Raw genomic sequence first — 19,867 nt, 5'->3', positions numbered from 1 at the left:
GAAAGAGCATCTCACCAGCCATGTAATGATTGAGAACATAAATAGAACTCCCCAAATGTAGCTCATTCACAGTCTGACGCAAGAGACACTCAATGACCTAAAGAGATTGAGAGTCTATTAAACATCAAAAATAAAAGTCAGGTTTTGGTGAATCACAATTGAATGGCTTACTATAGGTTGTTGTTTAAAGAGTAGATTAACAAAATAGTCTGTCACAGGTTTAGAAGTTCACAAGTTTGGAATTACATCTTCAAAAGTACTGTATTACTGGATCAAATTTCAATACATAGAAACAGCCACTTAATATAATCAATCAATAATTTGAAGAAATCAACAATCCATCCTGTCCTTTATATAGTGGCCAATGGAAGCAGCATGAAAAGGGTAAATATGTAGTGGAGCCATTTGTTTGCGTTATTGTTTTGTTTTTCTGATGTTTTTATCTGTTCTACTTTACAATTACATGCATACCTCGCCTGCAAGCCAGTTGTGAGGTTGAGGTGTTTGTAGCTCACTGAGGTGGATGATGAAGCTGTTTCCTCTTATCTGTGAGGCTATCACAGACACAGGTACATTGGTCTTTGCCTGGAACTATTGATAAATCGTTTTTTATTGCATTTCAAACTTTGAGAAATGGTGTATTTGAACTTCCAAAAATAGGGCTTTTACTTTGAAGAAATCTCCAAATCTGCACAGTAAAAATATTTCACTTTCAATAGTGTATAGCATAGTATAATAGAAATACTTCAATAGTAGTCAGAGATGTCCTTAAACCATGTATGTTAGTCTTTGAGTGGAATTATTGAGAAAAGTATTTTTATTGCAGTTCAAACTTTGAGAAATGGTCTTTTTGAACTTTGATAATTATCTAACTTACAGTAAAGGTATTCCTTTCTTGTACAACAGTAGTCAGAATGTTCCTGAACACACATACTTCAGTCATTGTCCAGAATATTTGATCAAATACCTTTTATTCCGGTTACTTGTTCAATACCGTAAATATCAGCATACACATGCACTAAAATTCAAACGTCGGCTGAGTTGACCGCAGTAAAAGACGGAAGGTTGAAAAGTTGTTTTTAATTTTTTTATTGATGAGACGCAGGTGCGAAAAGAGGAAGTAAGAATAGACTGTGAGCAATGAATAACAGGAGATGTGATGATTTGTGATTAATTTGCCTGATTTGGTTTTTCATTTTAAGATGTGATATATGGGAGATGAAGCCTCCTCTGCCTGTTTTTCCTCTAGCTCTCTCTCCAGCTCTCTTCATCCACCCGTCACGTCCTCCTCCAGCTCCGCAGTCCCACCACAAACCACAGCCCTGGTTCCACAGAGCCCGAGCCCAGACCTTGTGTCTACATTGACCAAAGCTATGAGCCAGAACTTCAGCATCCAGCAACAGGCCAGCACCCACCAGACCTGATCGAGGGACTGGTAAGCAACAAATACCAGTACCCCTAGGAGTCCTGGTATCCTGAGAGTGTCTGTACTCAAATCCCAAATCTCATTTTTATGCCAACAGCAACAGTGCTGCGGAAAACAGAAAGAAATACTAAATACGATGTTGATGTTGAAGAGTCTAAAACCTGTTTGTTCTTATGTGTATTTCTGAGACAAATAGAGACGTGGAGGCCTGAGGACCAGGGGTCTGTGGGGGGACAAAATGAATGGAGCAGGGAGGAGGCCTTCAAAAGACGAGATGGTGTTTGGATGGAGGAGAGCCAGGGGAGGACAGGCGGAGGTGGTGGATCCCTCTTCAATGGACAGCAGGTCGTGTGCAAACAAACACACAGCCAGAGGCTGATGGGGAACAGGGGAGAAATAAAAATAAAAGCGAGATAAAAGAAATAAATTAACTTGAATGGTAGAGGATGTAAGGTGGTATTTTTGTGCAATTCCGGAAGGACACAGAACTGCTATTTTTATCCCCAGGTTGAATGAATAAAGAAAATACATTAATAAATGTATTTATTAATTGATAAAATGTCCCTATTAGAGTGAGAGTACAAACGAACACCAGCACACAGAATATCTGGCCGTGCAATTAATAATAATAGATCCAAAAACAGGTTTACAAACAGAACAACAATTGGTATCATAAAATAATATTTTAATTAACCTGTTTTTGTCAAAAATAATGAAAGTAATTGGAATGAAGCACAAGTGACTGATGTGAAAGAGTAACTCAACAAGCTACACAACAATGGTTTAGCTAAAAGAGGTAATTAATTAGTCACGCAAGCGGTAAAGGAAATTCATGAAGTAACTCCTTAATCAGAACAAGAGAACAAATAAGAGAACAAGAATTGGAGACATGCACTGAAATGTTTCTACTGAGAGACTCAAGGTCAGAGATGAGAAATGCACAGGCATTCTTTGAAACAAAGACGAGAGAAGACTAAACAAATCCTTGTTGGAACAACGAAGGGTTTTGGGAAACTGACTTGTCACTGAACGGTAGGCAGATGTGTGGGGTTAAGCCTGATTTATGCTTCTGCGTTTTCAGAGCGACGCAGACGCAAGATCCCCTTGCGTGTCCCTTGCATCACTTTTCACACCTCCTTGCGTTCTTGCGTGTGTCGAGCCATTTTTCTAGGCTTGCGGCAAGCCTCCCGCAGCGCACAAGGCTGTGATTGGTCCGCTTTACGGAGTCTCACATTTCCGCTTTCATAGCCCGATACCGACATTATTAAAACAAAGAATGTTTACAAGAGAACGGATCAGATTCAAGAACTTTTGTCTGAAGAAATGCGCAAATATGACAGGTTGTATAAGCGGTTTGGATTCACGGAGGGAGATCGCCGCAAACGCCGGTTTTCCGGTCGAGAGTTGCACAAAGTTGCAGAGGAAAAGCATGCAGAAGCATGCGCATGCTTCTGCGTCGTTGCGTCGACGCACTCGTTTCAATTCATGGTTCTGCGTGTGTTGCAGGAATCTGAGACTCCGTAAAGGATGTAGTTAGCGGACCAATCTTTATCTGGAATATAATTGGATTATGCACTTTAGTCAAATACAAGGGAAAAAAGATTGTCTATTCGGTTTGGTATTTAATTTAGAAGAATACGCTCATAATTGCTGGAATGTAAAAATTTACAACAACATTTTTACACAAACAAGGGGATTATAGAGGTAGAGATAATGCAGAAGAAGCTAAAGACCTTATATAGAGATTTGACTATTTTGAGCTATATGTTAAATTAACACATGCTCAACAGGAGAGATGGAAAGGCTCTACATCGTTTAGCTGTACTAAGTACTGGTAATCATTTTTTGCTATTGATTGATTGTGAAAAACACAATCCCAAATTTAAATTACGAGAAAAAATTAGTATGAACTTCATTGAACTAAATCAATGTAAAGAAAAGGATTATTATCTGACAATCATAGAGATTCCCAAAATGGATTAAAATGTTTTTAACAGAAGCACAGGATGTTTTAACAAAGGCAAAAAGCCTCAACAGAAGAAAGTAGAACGAGGGTTGAGATACTGGAATTTTTTGTTTTGAACATTACACATTTTGTCAACAAAGTAACAACATATCTGATTTCTACTTTTGGGAAGAATGTGAAATATAATTTGCTCTTATTACCCATAGTAAGCAGGACTGAAGGAAAAAATAAATGGTACGATAAGATTAAATCAAGAAAATAATGGGTAAGACGGAAAATAATTGTATTCAATGTAGCCTCAGTATGATGAAGTCACAAACTAAGTAGCATTAGAGGGCTCTAATTTCTGAACTATTACATCATGGAATGTATTATTTTACTAAGCTTAAACCATTTGTTAAAGAAAATGAACAAATGAGAGGAAACATAACAGAGAATATGAAAATAAAAGAAATTACTCTTCACTGGCTACCGGTGGCTGCCCGCATCCAGTTCAAAGCATTGGTGCTCACGTACCGCGCTGTGAATGGATCGGGTCCAGCTTACATCCAGGACATGGTCAAACCCGACATCCCGACCCGCACTCTCCGCTCTGCATCTGCAAAACGGCTCATCCCTCCCTCCCTGAGAGCAAAAGACTCGACTAGATCACGACTCACGACCTGCTGTCCTTGCTCCGAAATGGTGGAACGAGCTCTCTGGAGACACCAGGGCCGCAGAGAGCCTTCACATCTTCTGACTAAAGACACACCTCTTCAGACTCTACCTCGACTAAAAGACTAACAATTTGTAGCACTTAAATTGTACTTGTAACGCCACTTATCTATAGCAAATTGTAAATTGGCTTATTTGAGGAAATTGCACTTTCTTGTTTCTTGTTCTTCTGAGTTTGTATCCTTCTGGTTGAATGCACTTATTTGTAAGTCACTTTGGATAAAAGCGTCAGCTAAATGACATGTAATGTAATATATGTACCATATATATATATATATATATATATATATATATATATATATATATATATATATATATATATATATATATATAAATAAAAGGAATATGTACAATAAAATTTTAAAAAAACTGCAGGTAATCCAGGTTTTACTTTTCATAGGGACTTACACCTCATATGGCAGTCGGATGAGTCTGGACCTCATGTTTGCTAAAGCAGCACATATGATAAGAATCTTATCCAACCTCGGGGTCATGGAGATGGGGACAGTTTGGGACAGAATTTTGAAGACTTTAAGTCTTCGGATTGCCCTCTCCACATATATACGGACATTGGCCACTCGTCTAGTGCGCGTTACCTGCTCATTGGTCAATTGACCACGCTTGTAGGTAAAGGCAGGAATATTTAATTTCACCTTCCTTTCATGTAGTACATCTCGAATCGGGAAACCCCTGTCAGCCATTACCTCATCACCAGGCCTTAGGGCCTCCAGAAACCCACTGTTTATAGTGATGAACTTATCACTGCTTTTACCAGCATAGGCCTCTGATATAAACATTATCAGCCTGAGGTGACACAGCAACAAGATATTTGGCAGTATTGGTTCCCTTGTAATGACTGAAAGTGGCACTCCTACAGTTTTATACAGGTTTATAGCTCTCTGAATAGCCGTTTCAGCACAATCGATGATGCAAGTGGTCTGGGTGTGGTTCTTTTTAAAGGATGGTGGCATGTTAGCACGAATAACACTTCTTGGCAGCCAGGCAACCATGGGTTCAAGCTGCTCACCCAATGTATCAATCCAGTGAGCAATCACCTTACTTACTTCACCTTTAGACACTTTAAAGCGCTTTGCCACATCCCCCAACACAAGGTTCAGTTCAGTTTCATGAGGGTCATCAGTATTTCGTCAACAACAGGAATACTACATGATGGTTTACTAAATGGCAACATCGTTTTCACCAAAGTAAAAAAATATAATAGACACAGTTCTGTGTACAGCAGCGAGGTATCATCATCCAGGAGCATATCATCAGCCACAGTCTGACCCTCAGTCTGCGTCGATTTGTTCACGTGGTCCAACTTTGCCGCGTGTGGTCAGTTTTTGTTAGGTCCTCCCATTGTATTGCAGCATCTTTAAACTTCGGCTCGATGCACACTTCTAAAAGACAAACAGCATCAACTATAAATGTATATACCCTACTAACACAGGACAGAGACACATAACGTTATATCAACAGTCGAACTTATGCTGCAAACCAGAAAAATATCAAGATACACTTACCATCCGATTGCGTGTCACTTGTGTTTCTGTCGAGTTTACGTCTCTTTTGCTGAGGAGGTCGCTCGTATCCCAACCAAAGTTCCGGGAAAGGGTTTTCCTCTGTGGGATTTTTATCAATGAAGTGATAAGAACAAACAAACAGTCTTTTGGCCGGATTCATCAACTTCAAAGCCGCTAGCCACTTCCGAGATTCAACATCTGTTTTTGGTTTCTCATACAACGCATACGGGGGAGCACATCCACATTGGCGCCTTGTAGATGGTTGATGGTCGAAACATTCTCCTTCCGACCAAACATTCAGCAATCGCCACGAGTTGTTGCAACCGTGAACAGCACAACATGTCCCGGAGCCAGGTCGGCGTGTAACACCATCTATAGTTTACTTTTTCTGCACGCTAACCAAAGACAGTAAAAGATGCTAACTCGCTAACCGGAAGTGCTTGGCAGACACAACCGGAAGTTGTTGGCAGAGTGAAAGGCCAATGGCGGCCCGCCTATTTCACTCAGGAAACTTGTCTATAGCTCCTCGCAGTGTTTGGATCGCTCTAATACTTGGTATTGGAGGACTACAGCAGCGTCGGATGGATGCTACCATGAATAACCAATTTAAATCAACATAATTCTCAACAGGACGATGAGAATTGGGGAAACCTGCAACATGCTACGGGAGGTCATCTCGATCCCCTGACCGATTCACTCAAAAAAAGGCTATTGGCTGGTTGTTACATTTACTTTACTGCAACATGTATTTCGAACGATATTAATTCCGTATATTGTTTCCGATGTGAACGTGATTCAGTCATGTAGGATTTGCATGAACTTCAGAAACTAACATTTATTAGATTCATTCACGTTGCGATAAACTGAGACAATCGAGTATCTGACATGACCGCGAAAACCAAGGCGAAGACCGTCTATCACAACCCGATTAAGAAGATAACCGTTGGCCCGCACTTGGAAAAGATAAGCAGATATCCACCGCCATCCGTCGAAATGTAAAACAATTATATGTGCATTACTGTCTTCATATCTTAGCTAGCTGTGCTGTTGAGGCTATTTATTATTTAGTGTTATTTTTGACCAAATTTGAAAAGCCGACAGTCCCCATGTGCATGGCTAGCAATGCTTAGGTTAGCTAACGTTAAGTTGTCTCCTTTTTGCAACCTGCCACATAACTTGCCGATGTGAACGGTGAGTTAGTGTTAATCAGGAATCAGGAAACATTTATTTGCCAAAATATGCTAAACATACAAAGAATTTGTCTTGGCGGTTAGTGCGCGACAGTAGACAGACAAGACAACAGTGCACAAGTAATAAAATAAAGTAGAATGAAATGCTAATGCCATGGGTTAGTAGAATAAGGCTATGGGTTAGTATAAAACAAGGTAATAAAGTTAAAAATTTTAAATATTAAAAAAGTTAAAAAGAAAAATATTAAGCATAAAGTGCACTAACGAACAAGTAACAGACAAGTAACAAAGTGACGAGTGACGACAAAGTGATGAATTGCAGTTAAAGTGGCATATGCAGTGTGAAGGGGAGTGACCGGTGGAATGTTATAGTCAGTCAGTGGGGGACCGGGCTCTGTTGATGAGCCCGACTGCCGACGGGAAGAAACTGTTCGTGTGGCGGGAGGTCTTAGTCCTGATGGACCTCAGCCTCCTGCCAGATGGAAGGGGCACAAACAAACAAGGTAACGTGTTAGCAATATATTCTAAGGTTCACAACTAGCTAACGTTCACTTAGAAATAAATGCTAATGATGTTTGCATACTCCTTGTAGAGTTAAATTAGCGCGCTAACGTTAGCACGCTGACACTTAGCTAAACTGCTGGATTTGAATGAAAATAAATTACTAAGCACACACTTCGTTAACTAGGGATGATACTACCATCATTTAGCTTTAATACTGGAACATGTATTAGCTAATCCGCACAAGGCAAATAGCGGCGCACGGCTAATTTATTGTTAGCATCCTTTTCCGGACTCTAGTAAAGGCAAAGCTAACTTTAATAATGAAAACTATATTTAGCTCAAAAGGTAAAAAAGTGAACGTTTAGTTTGACACCATTAAATCTACGATATGATCATTATTTCAATACTTGAATGTTAACGTTCGCTAAAATGGTCCGTTGGATTTGAAACATTTACTTCTTTCTGCTGCCCGACTTTATTGTTGGAATGCATTAAAAGTTCCAAGTATTGTTCTTCGAATCTTTATTTCCGACTTATTCTTATTGTTGGAATGCATTATGCACATTCCAAGTATTGTTCCTCAAATCTTTATTCCAACATCTTTTTATTGTTGGAATGCATTAAGCATTCCAAGTATTGTTCTTCTATTCTTTATTCCGCCTTCTTCTATTTCTTCTGTTGCACCTTTCAACTCCTTCACACTTTCCGCTATTAAAACCGTTCAAATATTTAAATATTCGGATCCTTTCCGGGTTTTCCAGCTATGACTTTTCAGCTTTCTACCTCTTAAACTTGAATTTATATAAATCAGTAATCATGAATATTTCTTCACATGGTTTTCCAATGGAGATCGTTTTTAAATCCTCTTAGACTTCTTCAACTTTCAGATTTTTCAGCTTCGCCAATCTTTCAGCTACAGACACCATTTAAACTTTCAAATGTCCCAACTCCATCCATCCATCTTCAACCGCTTATCCGGGGTCGGGTCGCGGGGGCAACAGCTCCAGCAGGGGACCCCAAACTTCCCTTTCCCGGGCCACATCTACCAGCTCTGACTGGGGGATCCCAAGGCGTTCCCAGGCCAGTGCAGAGATATAATCTCTCCACCTAGTCCTGGGTCTTCCCCGGGGCCTCTTCCCAGCTGGCCGTGCCTGAAACACTTCCCTAGGGAGGCGGCCAGGGGGCATCCTCACCAGATGCCCAAACCACCTCAACTGGCTCCTTTCGACGCAAAGGAGCAGCGGCTCTACTCCGAGCTCCTCGCGAATGGCTGAGCTTCTCACCCTATCCCTAAGGGAGACGCCAGCCACTCTCCTGAGGAAACCCATTTCGGCCGCTTGTACCCGTGACCTAGTTCTTTCGGTCATGACCCATCCTTCATGACCATAGGTGAGGGTAGGAACGAAGATTGACCGGTAGATCGAGAGCTTTGCCTTCCGGCTCAGCTCTCTTTTCGTCACAACGGTGCGGTAAAGCGAGTGCAATACCGCCCCCGCTGCTCCGATTCTCCGGCCGAGTTTGGCCATCTTCCCCTCACTCGTGAATAAGACCCTGAGGTACTTGAACTCCTTCACTTGGGGTAAGGACACATTCCCTACCTGGAGTAGGCAATCCATCAGTTTCCTGCTGAGAACCATGGCCTCAGATTTAGAGGTGCTAATCCTCATCCCGACCGCTTCACACTCGACTGCGAAACGCTCCAGTGAGAGTTGGAGGTCACAGACGGAAGATGCCATCAGGACCACATCATCTGCAAAAAGCAGCGATGAGATCCGCAGCCCCCCGAACTGTAGACCCTCCTCCCCCCGACTACGCCTCGATATCCTGTCCATGAAGACCACAAACAAGATTGGTGACAAGGCGCAGCCCTGGCGAAGACCAACCCCCACCGGAAACGCCTTCGACTTACTGCCGAGCACCCGAACACAGCTCTCGCTTTGGGCGTACAAGGATTGGATGGCCCCAAGCAAGGACCCCCTCACCCCGTACTCCCGCAGCACCTCCCACAGTATCTCTCGGGGGACCCGGTCATACGCCTTCTCCAAGTCCACAAAACACATGTAGACTGGTTGAGCATACTCCCAGGCCCCCTCTATGATCCTGGAAAGAGTGAAGAGCTGGTCCGTTGTTCCACGACCAGGACGAAAACCGCATTGTTCCTCTTCAATCCTTGGTTCGACTATCGGCCGAACCCTCCTTTCCAGCACCTTAGAGTAGACTTTACCCGGGAGGCTGAGTAGTGTGATGCCCCTGTAATTGGCACACACTCTCTGGTCCCCCTTTTTGAAGAGGGGTACCACCACCCCGAACTGCCACTCTTTTGGCACTGTCCCAGACTTCCACGCAATGTTGAAGAGGCGTGTCTTCCAAGACAACCCCCCAACACCCATTGCTTTTAGCATCTCTGGACGGATCTCATCAATCCCCGGGGCTTTGCCACTGCGGAGTTGTTTGACTACCTCAGTGACTTCCACCAGGCCAATTGACGATGATCCCTCCTCCGCCTCCAGCTCCGCCTCCACCAAAGAGGGCGTAGTAGTTGGGTTCAGGAGTTCCTCAAAGTGTTCCTTCCACCGCCCGATAACCTCCTCAGTCGCGGTCAACAGGGTCCCATCCTTACTGTACACAGCTTGGATGGTTCCCCGTTTCCCCCTCCTGAGGTGCCGGATGGTCTTCCAAAAACACTTTGGTGCCGACCGAAAGTCCTTCTCCATAGTTACCCCGAACTCCTCCCATACTCGCTGCTTTGCCTCCATCACGGCAGAGGCTGCTGCCCTTCGAGCCTGTCGGTACACTGCAACTGCCTCTGGAGTCCCACCGGATATCATAACCCGGAAGGCCTCCTTCTTCAGTCGGACGGCTTCCCTGACCACCGGTGTCCACCACGGAGTTCGAGGGTTACCGCCCCTTGATGCACCTAAGACCTTGAGGCCACAACTCACCGCCGCGGCTTCAGCAATGGAGGTTTTGAACATAGACCACTCTGGTTCAATGTCCCCTACCTCCACAGGAATGTGAGAGAAGCTCCGCCGGAGGTGTGAGTTGAAAATCTTTTGGACCGGGGCCTCCTCCAGACGTTCCCAGTTCACCCTCACTACACGGTTTACCGGGTCTGTCCCGAGTCTTCCCCCATCCTCTGACCCAGCTCAGAACCAGATGGTGATCAGTTAACAGCTCTGCCCCTCTCTTTACCCGAGTGTCCAGAACATGCGGCCTCAGATCAGACGATACGATTACAAAATCGATCATTGATCTTTGGCCTAGGGTGCTCCCGTACCACGTACACTTATGTTCGAACATGGTGTTTGTTATGGACAATCCGTGACTGGCACAGAAGTCCAGTAACAAACACCCGCTCGGGTTCAGATCAGGGAGGCCATTCCTCCCAATCACGCCTCTCCAGTTATCTCCATCGTCGCCCACGTGCGCATTGAAGTCTCCCAGTAGGACTATGGAGTCCCCTACTGGAGCCCCATGCAGGACTCCATTCAGGGTCTCCAAAACGGCTGAATACTCTGAGCTGCTGTTTGGTGCATATGCACAGACAACAGTGAGAGTTTTCCCACCCACCACCCGAAGGCGTAGGGAGGCGACCCTTTTGTCCACTGGGGTAAACTCCAATGTAGCAGCACTCAGCCGGGGACTTATGAGTATCCCCACACCCGCCTGGCGCCTCACACCATGGGCCACTCCGGAGTAGAATAGAGTCCACCCCCTATCCAGGAGTGTGGTTCCAGAGCCGAGGCTGTGCGTAGAGGTAAGCCCCACCAGATCCAACTGATAACGCTCCACCTCCCGCACAAGCTCCGGCTCCTTCCCCCCCAGAGAGGTTACATTCCACGTCCCCAGAGTCAGCATCTAGACCCCCCACTGTCACTGCCACCCTTGTAGCAGCGCACCCGACCCCATCGGTTTCCTCCACAGGTGGTGAGCCCATGGGGAGTAGAGTGTTGGGCTGCCGCGTCACTCCTTCGGGCTGTGCCCGGCCGGGCTCCGCGGTAAACCCGGCCACCAGACGCTCGCTGTCGGGCCCTCCATCTGGGCCTGGCTCCAAATGGGGGCCCCGGGCTTCCTCCGGGCCGGATAACTCCTTCCCTCTTCCGTTTTTTCATGGGGGTCTTGAACCATTCTTAGTCTGGCCCCTCGCCTGAGACCACTTTGCCAAGGGTAACCCTACCAGGAGCACAAGGCTCCCGACAACACAGCCCTCAGGTTCATAGGGACACACAAACCTCTCCACCACGATAAGGTGACGGTTCCCAGATAGGAACTATATAGTCCCAACTATTTTATAAAAACTGCTTGTTCTTCTTTTTTTTCTTTTTTTTTCCACGAGGAAACACTGGCTTAATGCGAGGAAACACTGGCTTAATGCGAAGTCTGAGTGAAGAAGCACCGTCAAGCTTCTTAAAACCAAAAGCAACTAAATGTGGATTATTGCACTCGGATCAAGCTTCATTTAAGCTTCACTTATTTTCACCTCTGGCAACGGCAATCTCTTAACGAAACAAAGAGCAGGAGCTCCTGGATACTTACAAAACCAGTGGGATTATATTTTCTTTTAGATAAAACAGGCATTTTTCAATATTTTTACGACAGGCATTTTTCAATATTTTTACGACTTCCTCAACGCTACGCGAGGAGGCCTACCAAACAACATAAGCCTGAGCCTGTACTACAGTGCTAAAGGTAATTAGCAGAAGATGCCTCCCTTGTCTACGGAAGATTACCACAAACTCGTACAGAAGATTTTACTGCTGGAAACAAAAGTTAATCGGTTAGAAGTAAATGTAGAAGTAAATGGACCATGTGGGAACAACACCACTCTACCAATGACTCAAAACAGTGGACAAGAGCATGCTAGAACCCAGCTAACTAGCAATGATGGAACTATGAAGAAACTGGACTCTGTACAGGGTAATAAATCTACCAGCGATAATCCTCCCTGGACCACACTTGGTGCAAAGCCAAAGAGAAGACCAGACAAGGGAGAACGGATAACTGGCAGGACCCAGCGGCCCGATATCTGTGAACTGGCCGACTGGCCTGCGTTACCATCCAGGCATAACGCCTCCTCAACCCCCGTGCTTCGTAGAACAAAGCAGCGGACCACTGAGAAGAGGGGAACTACCAAGAAACCTCCCCAGCAAACAGGTGTAAAACTACAAAACAGGTTTGCTCCACTGTTGCAGGACCATCGATCCCCCTCTAAATTTCTGGATAACCCTCCACCACCACGCAGCAGGGTAAGACCTGCTAACTTAAAGCCACAGAGAAAGCTGACAAGACCTGAAAATCTGATTGTGGGTGATTTTTCTGTAAAAGATATGAAAAGTAGTAATGCCACCAAAGTACTCTGCTTTCCGAAGGATATGGTGTCTGACTTGGAAGAAAGAATTTTGGAAATTGTGGCTGAACACCCAACTGTGAAAAATTTAATTCTGCACTTTGGCTCTAATGACATTGAAAAACAACAATCAGAAAAGTTGAAAGAGCACTTCGATAATCTCCTAGAAACAGTCAGCTCTGTGAATGCTGAGGTGTTTATCAGTGGTCCTCTGCCCCCGACCAGGAGAGGAGCTGAGAGAACAAAACTGAGATCATTGTATTTGGTGCTAAAAAAGAAAGGTTTAAAGTAACCCAACACCTTCACTCTCTGTCCCTGAAAACATCAAATAAAGCCAGAAATCTGGGGGTTATTATGGATTCAGATTTACACTTGGAGAGTCACATCAAATCAGTAACAAAATTGGCCTACTACCACCTCAAAAATGTAGCACGACTTAGGGCTCATGTCAGCTCAAGACTTAGGAACACTTGTACATGCCTTTATAACTAGTAGGCTAGACTATTGTAATGGTCTCCTTGCAGGTCTTCCAAAAAAAACTGTCAGGCAGCTCCAGCTTGTTCAGAACGCTGCTGCTAGAGTTCTAACAAAGACCAAAAAATGTGAGCACATTACACCAATTCTTAAATCCTTACATTGGCTCCTAGTATGTCAGAGAATTCAAAATCCTACTGCTCACATATAAATCACTACATGGTTTAGGGCCAAGGTATATCACTGATATGCTTCCACTACATAAGCCTTCAAGATCACTAAGATCTTCTGACACCAATCTGTTAGTGATTCCCAGAGTAAATACAAATCATGGGAAAGCATTCAGTTACTACGCAACAAACAGCTGGAATAAACTTCCTGAAGATTTAAGACTTGCCCCAACTCTGACCACGTTTAAAACAAGACTGAAAACTTTTATGTTCAGCTTCGCCTTCTGCTAAATTTTACCTACATTGCACTTTTAACCTCTGCCTTTAATTAAATAATTTAAATAAGATTTTAATTTATCATTTTATTTGCTGTTTTTAATTGTCTTTTAATTCCTGCATTTTATTTCACTTTATTGTATGAAATGTTATGATGTGAAGCACTTTGAGTCTGCCTTGTGTATGAAAAGCGCTGTACAAATAAAATTGCCTTGCCTTGCCTTTTTGATATCTATTCTACTTTTTTCATAATCACTGATTATGTTTCATTAGTTCTTCGCTCCGTTTCTGACTTTTACATTAGTGTGTATTGCGTTTCTTAGAGTGAGAGCTGGAGAGCTAGAGTGTAGAGCAGCGTCAGAATCTGGTTATAAAAATATGGAACTTTGGTCCTTCCAGCCAAAGTATACACTTTTGAGGCTTAATTTCTTTTGATTAATGATGGCATGGTTGTGCTGATTGGATTAATGTGGCTATTGAATCCCAGAGTTCTTTAGTTTTGGCTGCAGGAGTGTTACAGTGACACAACCTCTGCCAAAAGCCCCATAGGCTCCAATACAAATCTGCCGACATATTTCTCAAAAAATCCAGAAGGTACACGTTTTGTAAACTGCGACAGGAGCCGTATTTATTACCGGACAGACATAAAAATCACATCGTTGCGTTCGGTAGAGTCTTGAAGATACTTCTTATTTTTTAGCTATCTGTTATAGTTTTGCGCTAGAGGACACTTGTTTGAGGTGTGGATTCTGTGTAACTCGCTGTCCTGTCTCTGTGCTTTTCATTACTTTTACATTACATTACAGGTCATTTAGCTGACGCTTTTATCCAAAGCAACTTACATTACATTTTAACCCATAGCATTTTACATTTTTGCCTGGGGAGCAATTAGGGGTTAGGTGTCTTGCTCAGGGACACTTTGACATGGGACATGGGGCAGCTGGGACTTGAACCACCAACCTTGCGGTTCCCAGCACACCCTCTCTACCCCTGCGCCACGTCGCCCTTTTCAGTAGCTCGTTAATGAACCCAGGTGCGCCGTTGCCGTGGATACTCGCACACACGCTGCAGTATCTATGTCTCTGACCCCCCTGCAGCTCCTATTAACTGATTAGTAGAGTCACATGATGCAGCTATGCTTTCTGTCAACAGACCAACATGATGAAGACACAAGCCCCCCCCCCCCCCCTCCACCCTGACCTCTACTCACTGTTAATAAATCACTCAGTCAGTCTGTCTGTCTAATTCTCCTCTCTCTCTCTCTTCCTCACCACCCCTCCTTCCTCACCCTCTCACCCTCCCTCCTTCTATCTACCCCCCCTCACCCAATTCCATCATTTCAAAATAAAAGCCTCAATGATTATCTGTACCTTAACCATGAAGCTCAGAATGAAGCGGTTTCGTTGAAATATTAAGTTGAATACTACAACCACTACGAATATTACTAGTACTTCGAGTAGTACTACTACAACTGATATTTCTACTACCATAACTAACACTACTGCTAGTATTTTAAGTAGTCTTACAACTATCATAAACAGTACTACCAGTATTTATATAGGTGTTAATACTCCAACTACTACTAATGTTACTACAAATACTACTATGGCTAATAGTATTAGTATTACAGCTGTTTTTACTGCTATTGACACTAAACCTACTTTTACTACTTCTACTGCTGTTACTACTAATACCACAATTATAACTAATACTACTACCAATATTACTACAAACAATTTAAAATAGGTCAAACAGATGAGACCTCCTATCTAATTTATATTTCATAGCCAGGCTATTATGTTGGAGCTCACCTGGGTTACACATTTGCATGTTTTTGTCAATCAAGCGCGTTTCAAAGCAGCACTCCTTATTCGGGTTTTACCCACATTAACATGGCTCCTTAATTAGCAGTAGTACTCCACACGCAGGCCTACTATGGAGAGCGCAGGACTTTAAAATAACCCTTTTCAGAAATGCATCGGTCACTGTGACATAGATTTATTTCATCATTCATTCTAACCTGTTGATATATATCTCTTATATATATTGCTTCTGCAGCCCCGGTAACAAACAGATTCATCAGAAGAGCCTCAAGTGAGTTCTGTCATTCTGGCTGTTTTAAGTTGTCATGAAAGAGGTTTTTTTGGTCTTGTCATTTAGCTAAAATACTGTTGATTTATTAGAGTTTGTTAAAACACTTGTGGACCAGTGCTTCTTCTATCCTGGTAGTGCTGGTAGTGCCATACAAATGAATGGTAAACAAGTATGTCTTTATTTTGGGAAGTAGTCCTGTAAGCTTGTTTATTCAAATAAAAGTGTGCCCCATATGTAACAACTGCTCATTCATTTGTTGATCTTTGTCATGCAGTTTGTGCTGAAGCGTTCAATCCCGATGACAACGGTGAGGATAAAGAGCCATGGGTAAACTGAAGATTCTGTCTGAGTGCTGGGGTGGAATTTGACACAATGAATTGAAGCTCTGAATACAAACTGAAAGAAATACACAATCTTCTGTCTGCGCTGCAATGTGGAGTTCATGCCAAAAGACCTGCGCTTCAATTTGCAGGTCATCCACCCCAAAACCGATGACCAGAGACTGAGACTACAGGAAGCATGTTGGGACATTCTTCTCTTCAAGAATTTGGATCCGGTGAGCGGATCGTTCCATAAGCACTGTGTTCTCCTCTGGTTGTTGTTTTGCCATCTCTGAAATGACACAAAGGGGAAGATGGCCAGAGGCTGACGGCCCACTAGTTGGCTTCTGCATGATTGTTTTCAAATGTTTTTAAATGATATTTCACGCTAACGCAGGAAGAGATGTCTCAGGTGCTGGATGCTATGTTTGAGAAGTTCTGCACTGAAGGGGAGCACATCATCGATCAAGACGAGGATGGAGACAACTTTTATTTTATTGAAAGGTGATTTTTAAAATCAAAATCATTGACTTTTATGTTTGACTTTAAAACATTTTAATCTGTGAAATAATTGTTCCCTGCTGAGATTTCAGGAGAAACCCTTATTGCTGACATGTGATAATATTTTCATTTTTTCCTCTGTGTTTTTAATTCAGCGGGACGTTTAAGATCTTCGTGAAGGTCGATGGCACGGATAAGCTGGTAGGCTGCTATGACAACCGAGGCAGCTTTGGAGAACTGGCGCTGATGTACAACACCCCCAGGGCAGCCACAATAATTGCTACCTCTCCTGGAGCCCTTTGGTGCCTTGTGAGTAAACCCTTAAATCCTTGTGTGAGAGCACAGTCTGCTCCACGCAAGTTTTCCAACTGCGTCGTCAGTTGTCAGGATGCTGTCCGACGGAAATAATATGCAATATAAAACCCACTGAATGCAACAAAAAGCTAATGTGATTTTTTCAATTATTTACTCAAATTAAGTGTTTGATAAAGCATAGAATAGAGCTATAAATGAGTAAACTAAATATGACAAAATCCCAAAATGTGTCCCTTTAGAGCTCAGCTATCAGATTGGTTTAGACAAACATGGTTAAACTTGAGTGTTTGAGCAGGTACACGCCTGAGATGAACTTGGGTAGTTCAGTACTTGAGGTAGATTATTCAAACAGGAAAACTGGGGCTGTCAACACCATCACAGAGATGACAAAAGGTCACGGTGAAGGCAATTTTATTCCCTGCACGGAAATCCCCCCCAACAAAAATTACATCTGACTAACTAAGTTGTGGCACAGCTATTGTCAATATTCTCCTTAAGCCCTAGGTAACAGCTTTGTTACTTCCTGTGTTGTGTGTGAGTGAACCGGGCAGGTGGCTGCCGTATCCACTTGGGTGCTCGTATTGTGTGTTTGAATCTGAAATCCCCCGGGGTCGAGGAGGGACAGAGATCCTGACATGCCACTGAGCCACAGACAAAGCTTTAATTAAACTCTGATGTCCAGAATGTAAGTTGCATATAGGTTAATTTTTGGATTTTTAATATCCAGTACACCAAGTCCTGGGACCTAGAGATGACTCTGCCAACCACTGTACCACAATGTTGGAGCAGTTGTTTACTAATTTGACTACCTTTGTTTTCCTAACCAGTGATCCACAGCGCCACCTAGATGGCCTCAGAGCGTGGGTATAATACACCCTTTTTCTCCTATAATCATGAAAAGGTTATCTACAATTCCCATGAATATAAAAATGACCAGCTATATTTGAATACCACCATGTCAACACTGTTTGCACGCTTTAGTTCAGTCAGGACTTGAACCACCAACCTTGTGCTTCCCAGCACACCATATCTACCCCCTGTGCCACAAAAACCCCGGGTTGTTACTTATGAAGGTTAACTACTGAGAGTATCACGTTGCCCTGAGTACACGCTTGAAGAAAAACATTTAAGCCGAATAGAAAAGCGAGGGACAATTCATGTTAAAAAGAAAAAACGCAGTGAGGCCTTGAAACATGTGTTCATTTTCTTTAAACTCTGTTACAGTATCGTCTGACATTCCGGAGGATTATAGTGAAGAACAATGCCAAGAAAAGGAGGCTGTATGAGGAGTTCATTGAAACGCTACCACTGCTTACATCTTTAGAGGTAAGACGGGCTTTGTTCTCCAGTGTGAGGAAAGTGCAGCGTGCATGTACAGTAAAACCATTGTTTACCAAACACCCTTCCATCCACAGCTCTCAGAGAGAATGAAAGTAGTGGACGTCATTTCAACCAAGATTTACAGCGATTCGCAGCAGATTATTGCTCAGGTGATCAACCTCTTTATCATCTGTCCTCGGATCGATCATTTTTCTTTTCTGCTGCAATGGAGCATTTACGCTGAAATACTCATTTCTGTGCTTCGATCGACAGGCTGATTTAGCAGATTGCTTCTACATTGTTGAGTCTGGCCAAGTTAGAATCACCATGAAAAGAAGCAGGGTACGTTCACCCAGTCTACTATTTACGGTTATGGGGGGAATTTCTTTTTAAATGTGCTTGTGTGTAAGTTTTAATGTGCATTTCTTTCTTTCCAGACGAAAAAAGACCAGGAGGATGAGGAGGTGGATATTGCCACGTGCATGAGGGGCCAGTATTTCGGGGAGCTAGCGCTCATCACAAACAAGCCTAGAGCTGCATCAGCATATGCAGTGGGAAGCGTCAAATGCTTAGGTGTGATTTGTGGATTTTTATGATCATTCATGTTTTACATCTTGAGTATTGTTACGTTTTGGGGGTGTTTGTGTTGGTTTGTGTCCTGTCTCTCCATGTACAGGAAATCTGCAGGGAAGATGGCTACCCTTCACCCAAGGTGCAGCCGATTGGATACGACCGACCTGGACTCCTCCCCTTCATTATTGGATGCAGCTGGTGCAGGTCTATAAAGACCTGTCATTGTAGATCTTTGAGGGAGGGTTCTGCAGCTCTGATGGCAGAGCGCTTCTGGTGGCTCGCTGGTGTCCTCTCTCCTGGTTCTGTGTTTATTTCCGTCGTTGGGGTTTGTGAGTATCTTGTTCAGAGAGAGAGAGAGAGAGTTTGTTTGTTAAAAGGTAGTCCCAGAGCGTGGGCTCTTTGGGTTAGTGTGTATGTTACATTTGTTTTGTATACTGTTTGTTATTTGAGTTAAACATTTTTCTTCCTGTGTTGCAGGGGGGGGATATTGTTAGGGAAGAGACCCATGGGTATACACCACCGGTAGCTGACTGCCTGTCTAGATACACTAGGCAAGACCTGGGCGGACCACTCCCTGTACTTTTGGTTAGCGGGCCTCATCCGTGCCCGAGGTAGAGTAAAGGGGGGGGGGGGATTAGGTCAGTTAGGGAAGTGTTCACCCTTTTTGCTTGTTTCTTTGCTTTGGTCTCGCCCAGCCCCTTTTCCCCTGAACATTTGTTTGGTTTTTCCTTTTAAGGAGAGAATAAACCTCCTATTTTGTTTACACCGTTTGCCTGTGCCAGTAGTCGTCACTCACACCACGACCCCATACCTCTGGTCGCCGCGTTCATCAGGGCTCATGTTTGCGGGGGTTGCGCTCCCTTACACCTAGACTAAGGGAGACGTAACAAGTATAAACTTGTCAGTGTACCGTTTACTATTTTACATTATTCTCTATAACTCCTTGAATTATGTCTGAATCCTCCTATTTTATTTGTTTCATTGTCAGCCATGGACGTCCAAGCCTTTGAGACATAGCTGGGTCCTTGCATGGACATCATGAAGAGAAACATAGCTAACTATGAGGAGCAGCTGGTGACCCTGTTTGGAAGTAGCACTGAGATTGAGCAACAAAGTGCGTGAGACAGTTCCAAAGTGATAATCAAAAGTTCTTT

General features: G+C 43.4%; 2 protein-coding genes across 12 annotated transcripts in view; both read left to right on the top strand.

The window, feature by feature from the left end:
- Positions 1-3,624, top strand: part of LOC120812424 (endoplasmin) — a 13,659-nt gene extending 10,035 nt beyond the window's left edge. For 2 of the 9 annotated variants that reach the window (XR_013454697.1, XR_013454695.1), the window contains 2 exons: positions 1,250-1,435; positions 1,615-1,868. The gene's annotated coding sequence lies outside the window, so the exon portion shown is untranslated. Of the gene's footprint in view, positions 1-483; positions 570-1,249 lie in introns of all 9 variants that reach the window. The other 7 variants (XR_013454693.1, XM_040168353.2, XR_013454694.1 and 4 more) reach the window with 6 other exon arrangements.
- Positions 1,629-19,867, top strand: LOC120812834 (cAMP-dependent protein kinase type II-beta regulatory subunit-like). 3 transcript variants are annotated; one of them, XM_078097371.1, is made up of 11 exons: positions 1,629-1,771; positions 15,649-15,684; positions 15,959-16,011; positions 16,157-16,240; positions 16,402-16,508; positions 16,661-16,814; positions 18,045-18,146; positions 18,236-18,310; positions 18,414-18,482; positions 18,578-18,713; positions 19,702-19,867. In XM_078097371.1, the coding sequence occupies exons 1-11, from the start codon at positions 1,669-1,671 to the stop codon at positions 19,728-19,730; spliced, it is 948 nt and encodes a 315-aa protein (XP_077953497.1). In that variant the 5' UTR covers positions 1,629-1,668; the 3' UTR covers positions 19,731-19,867. The 3 variants fall into 3 exon arrangements, with proteins under 3 accessions (XP_077953497.1, XP_077953498.1, XP_077953496.1); XM_078097372.1 differs by lacking the exon at positions 19,702-19,867 and adding an exon at positions 18,817-19,483 and having other exon boundaries at positions 15,959-15,991; XM_078097370.1 differs by lacking the exon at positions 19,702-19,867 and adding an exon at positions 18,817-19,483.

Source organism: Gasterosteus aculeatus, chromosome Y, assembly GCF_964276395.1.
Source record: "Gasterosteus aculeatus chromosome Y, fGasAcu3.hap1.1, whole genome shotgun sequence".
NCBI classification, from domain to species: Eukaryota; Metazoa; Chordata; class Actinopteri; order Perciformes; family Gasterosteidae; genus Gasterosteus; species Gasterosteus aculeatus.
This window is presented reverse-complemented; position numbering and strand designations above follow the sequence as displayed.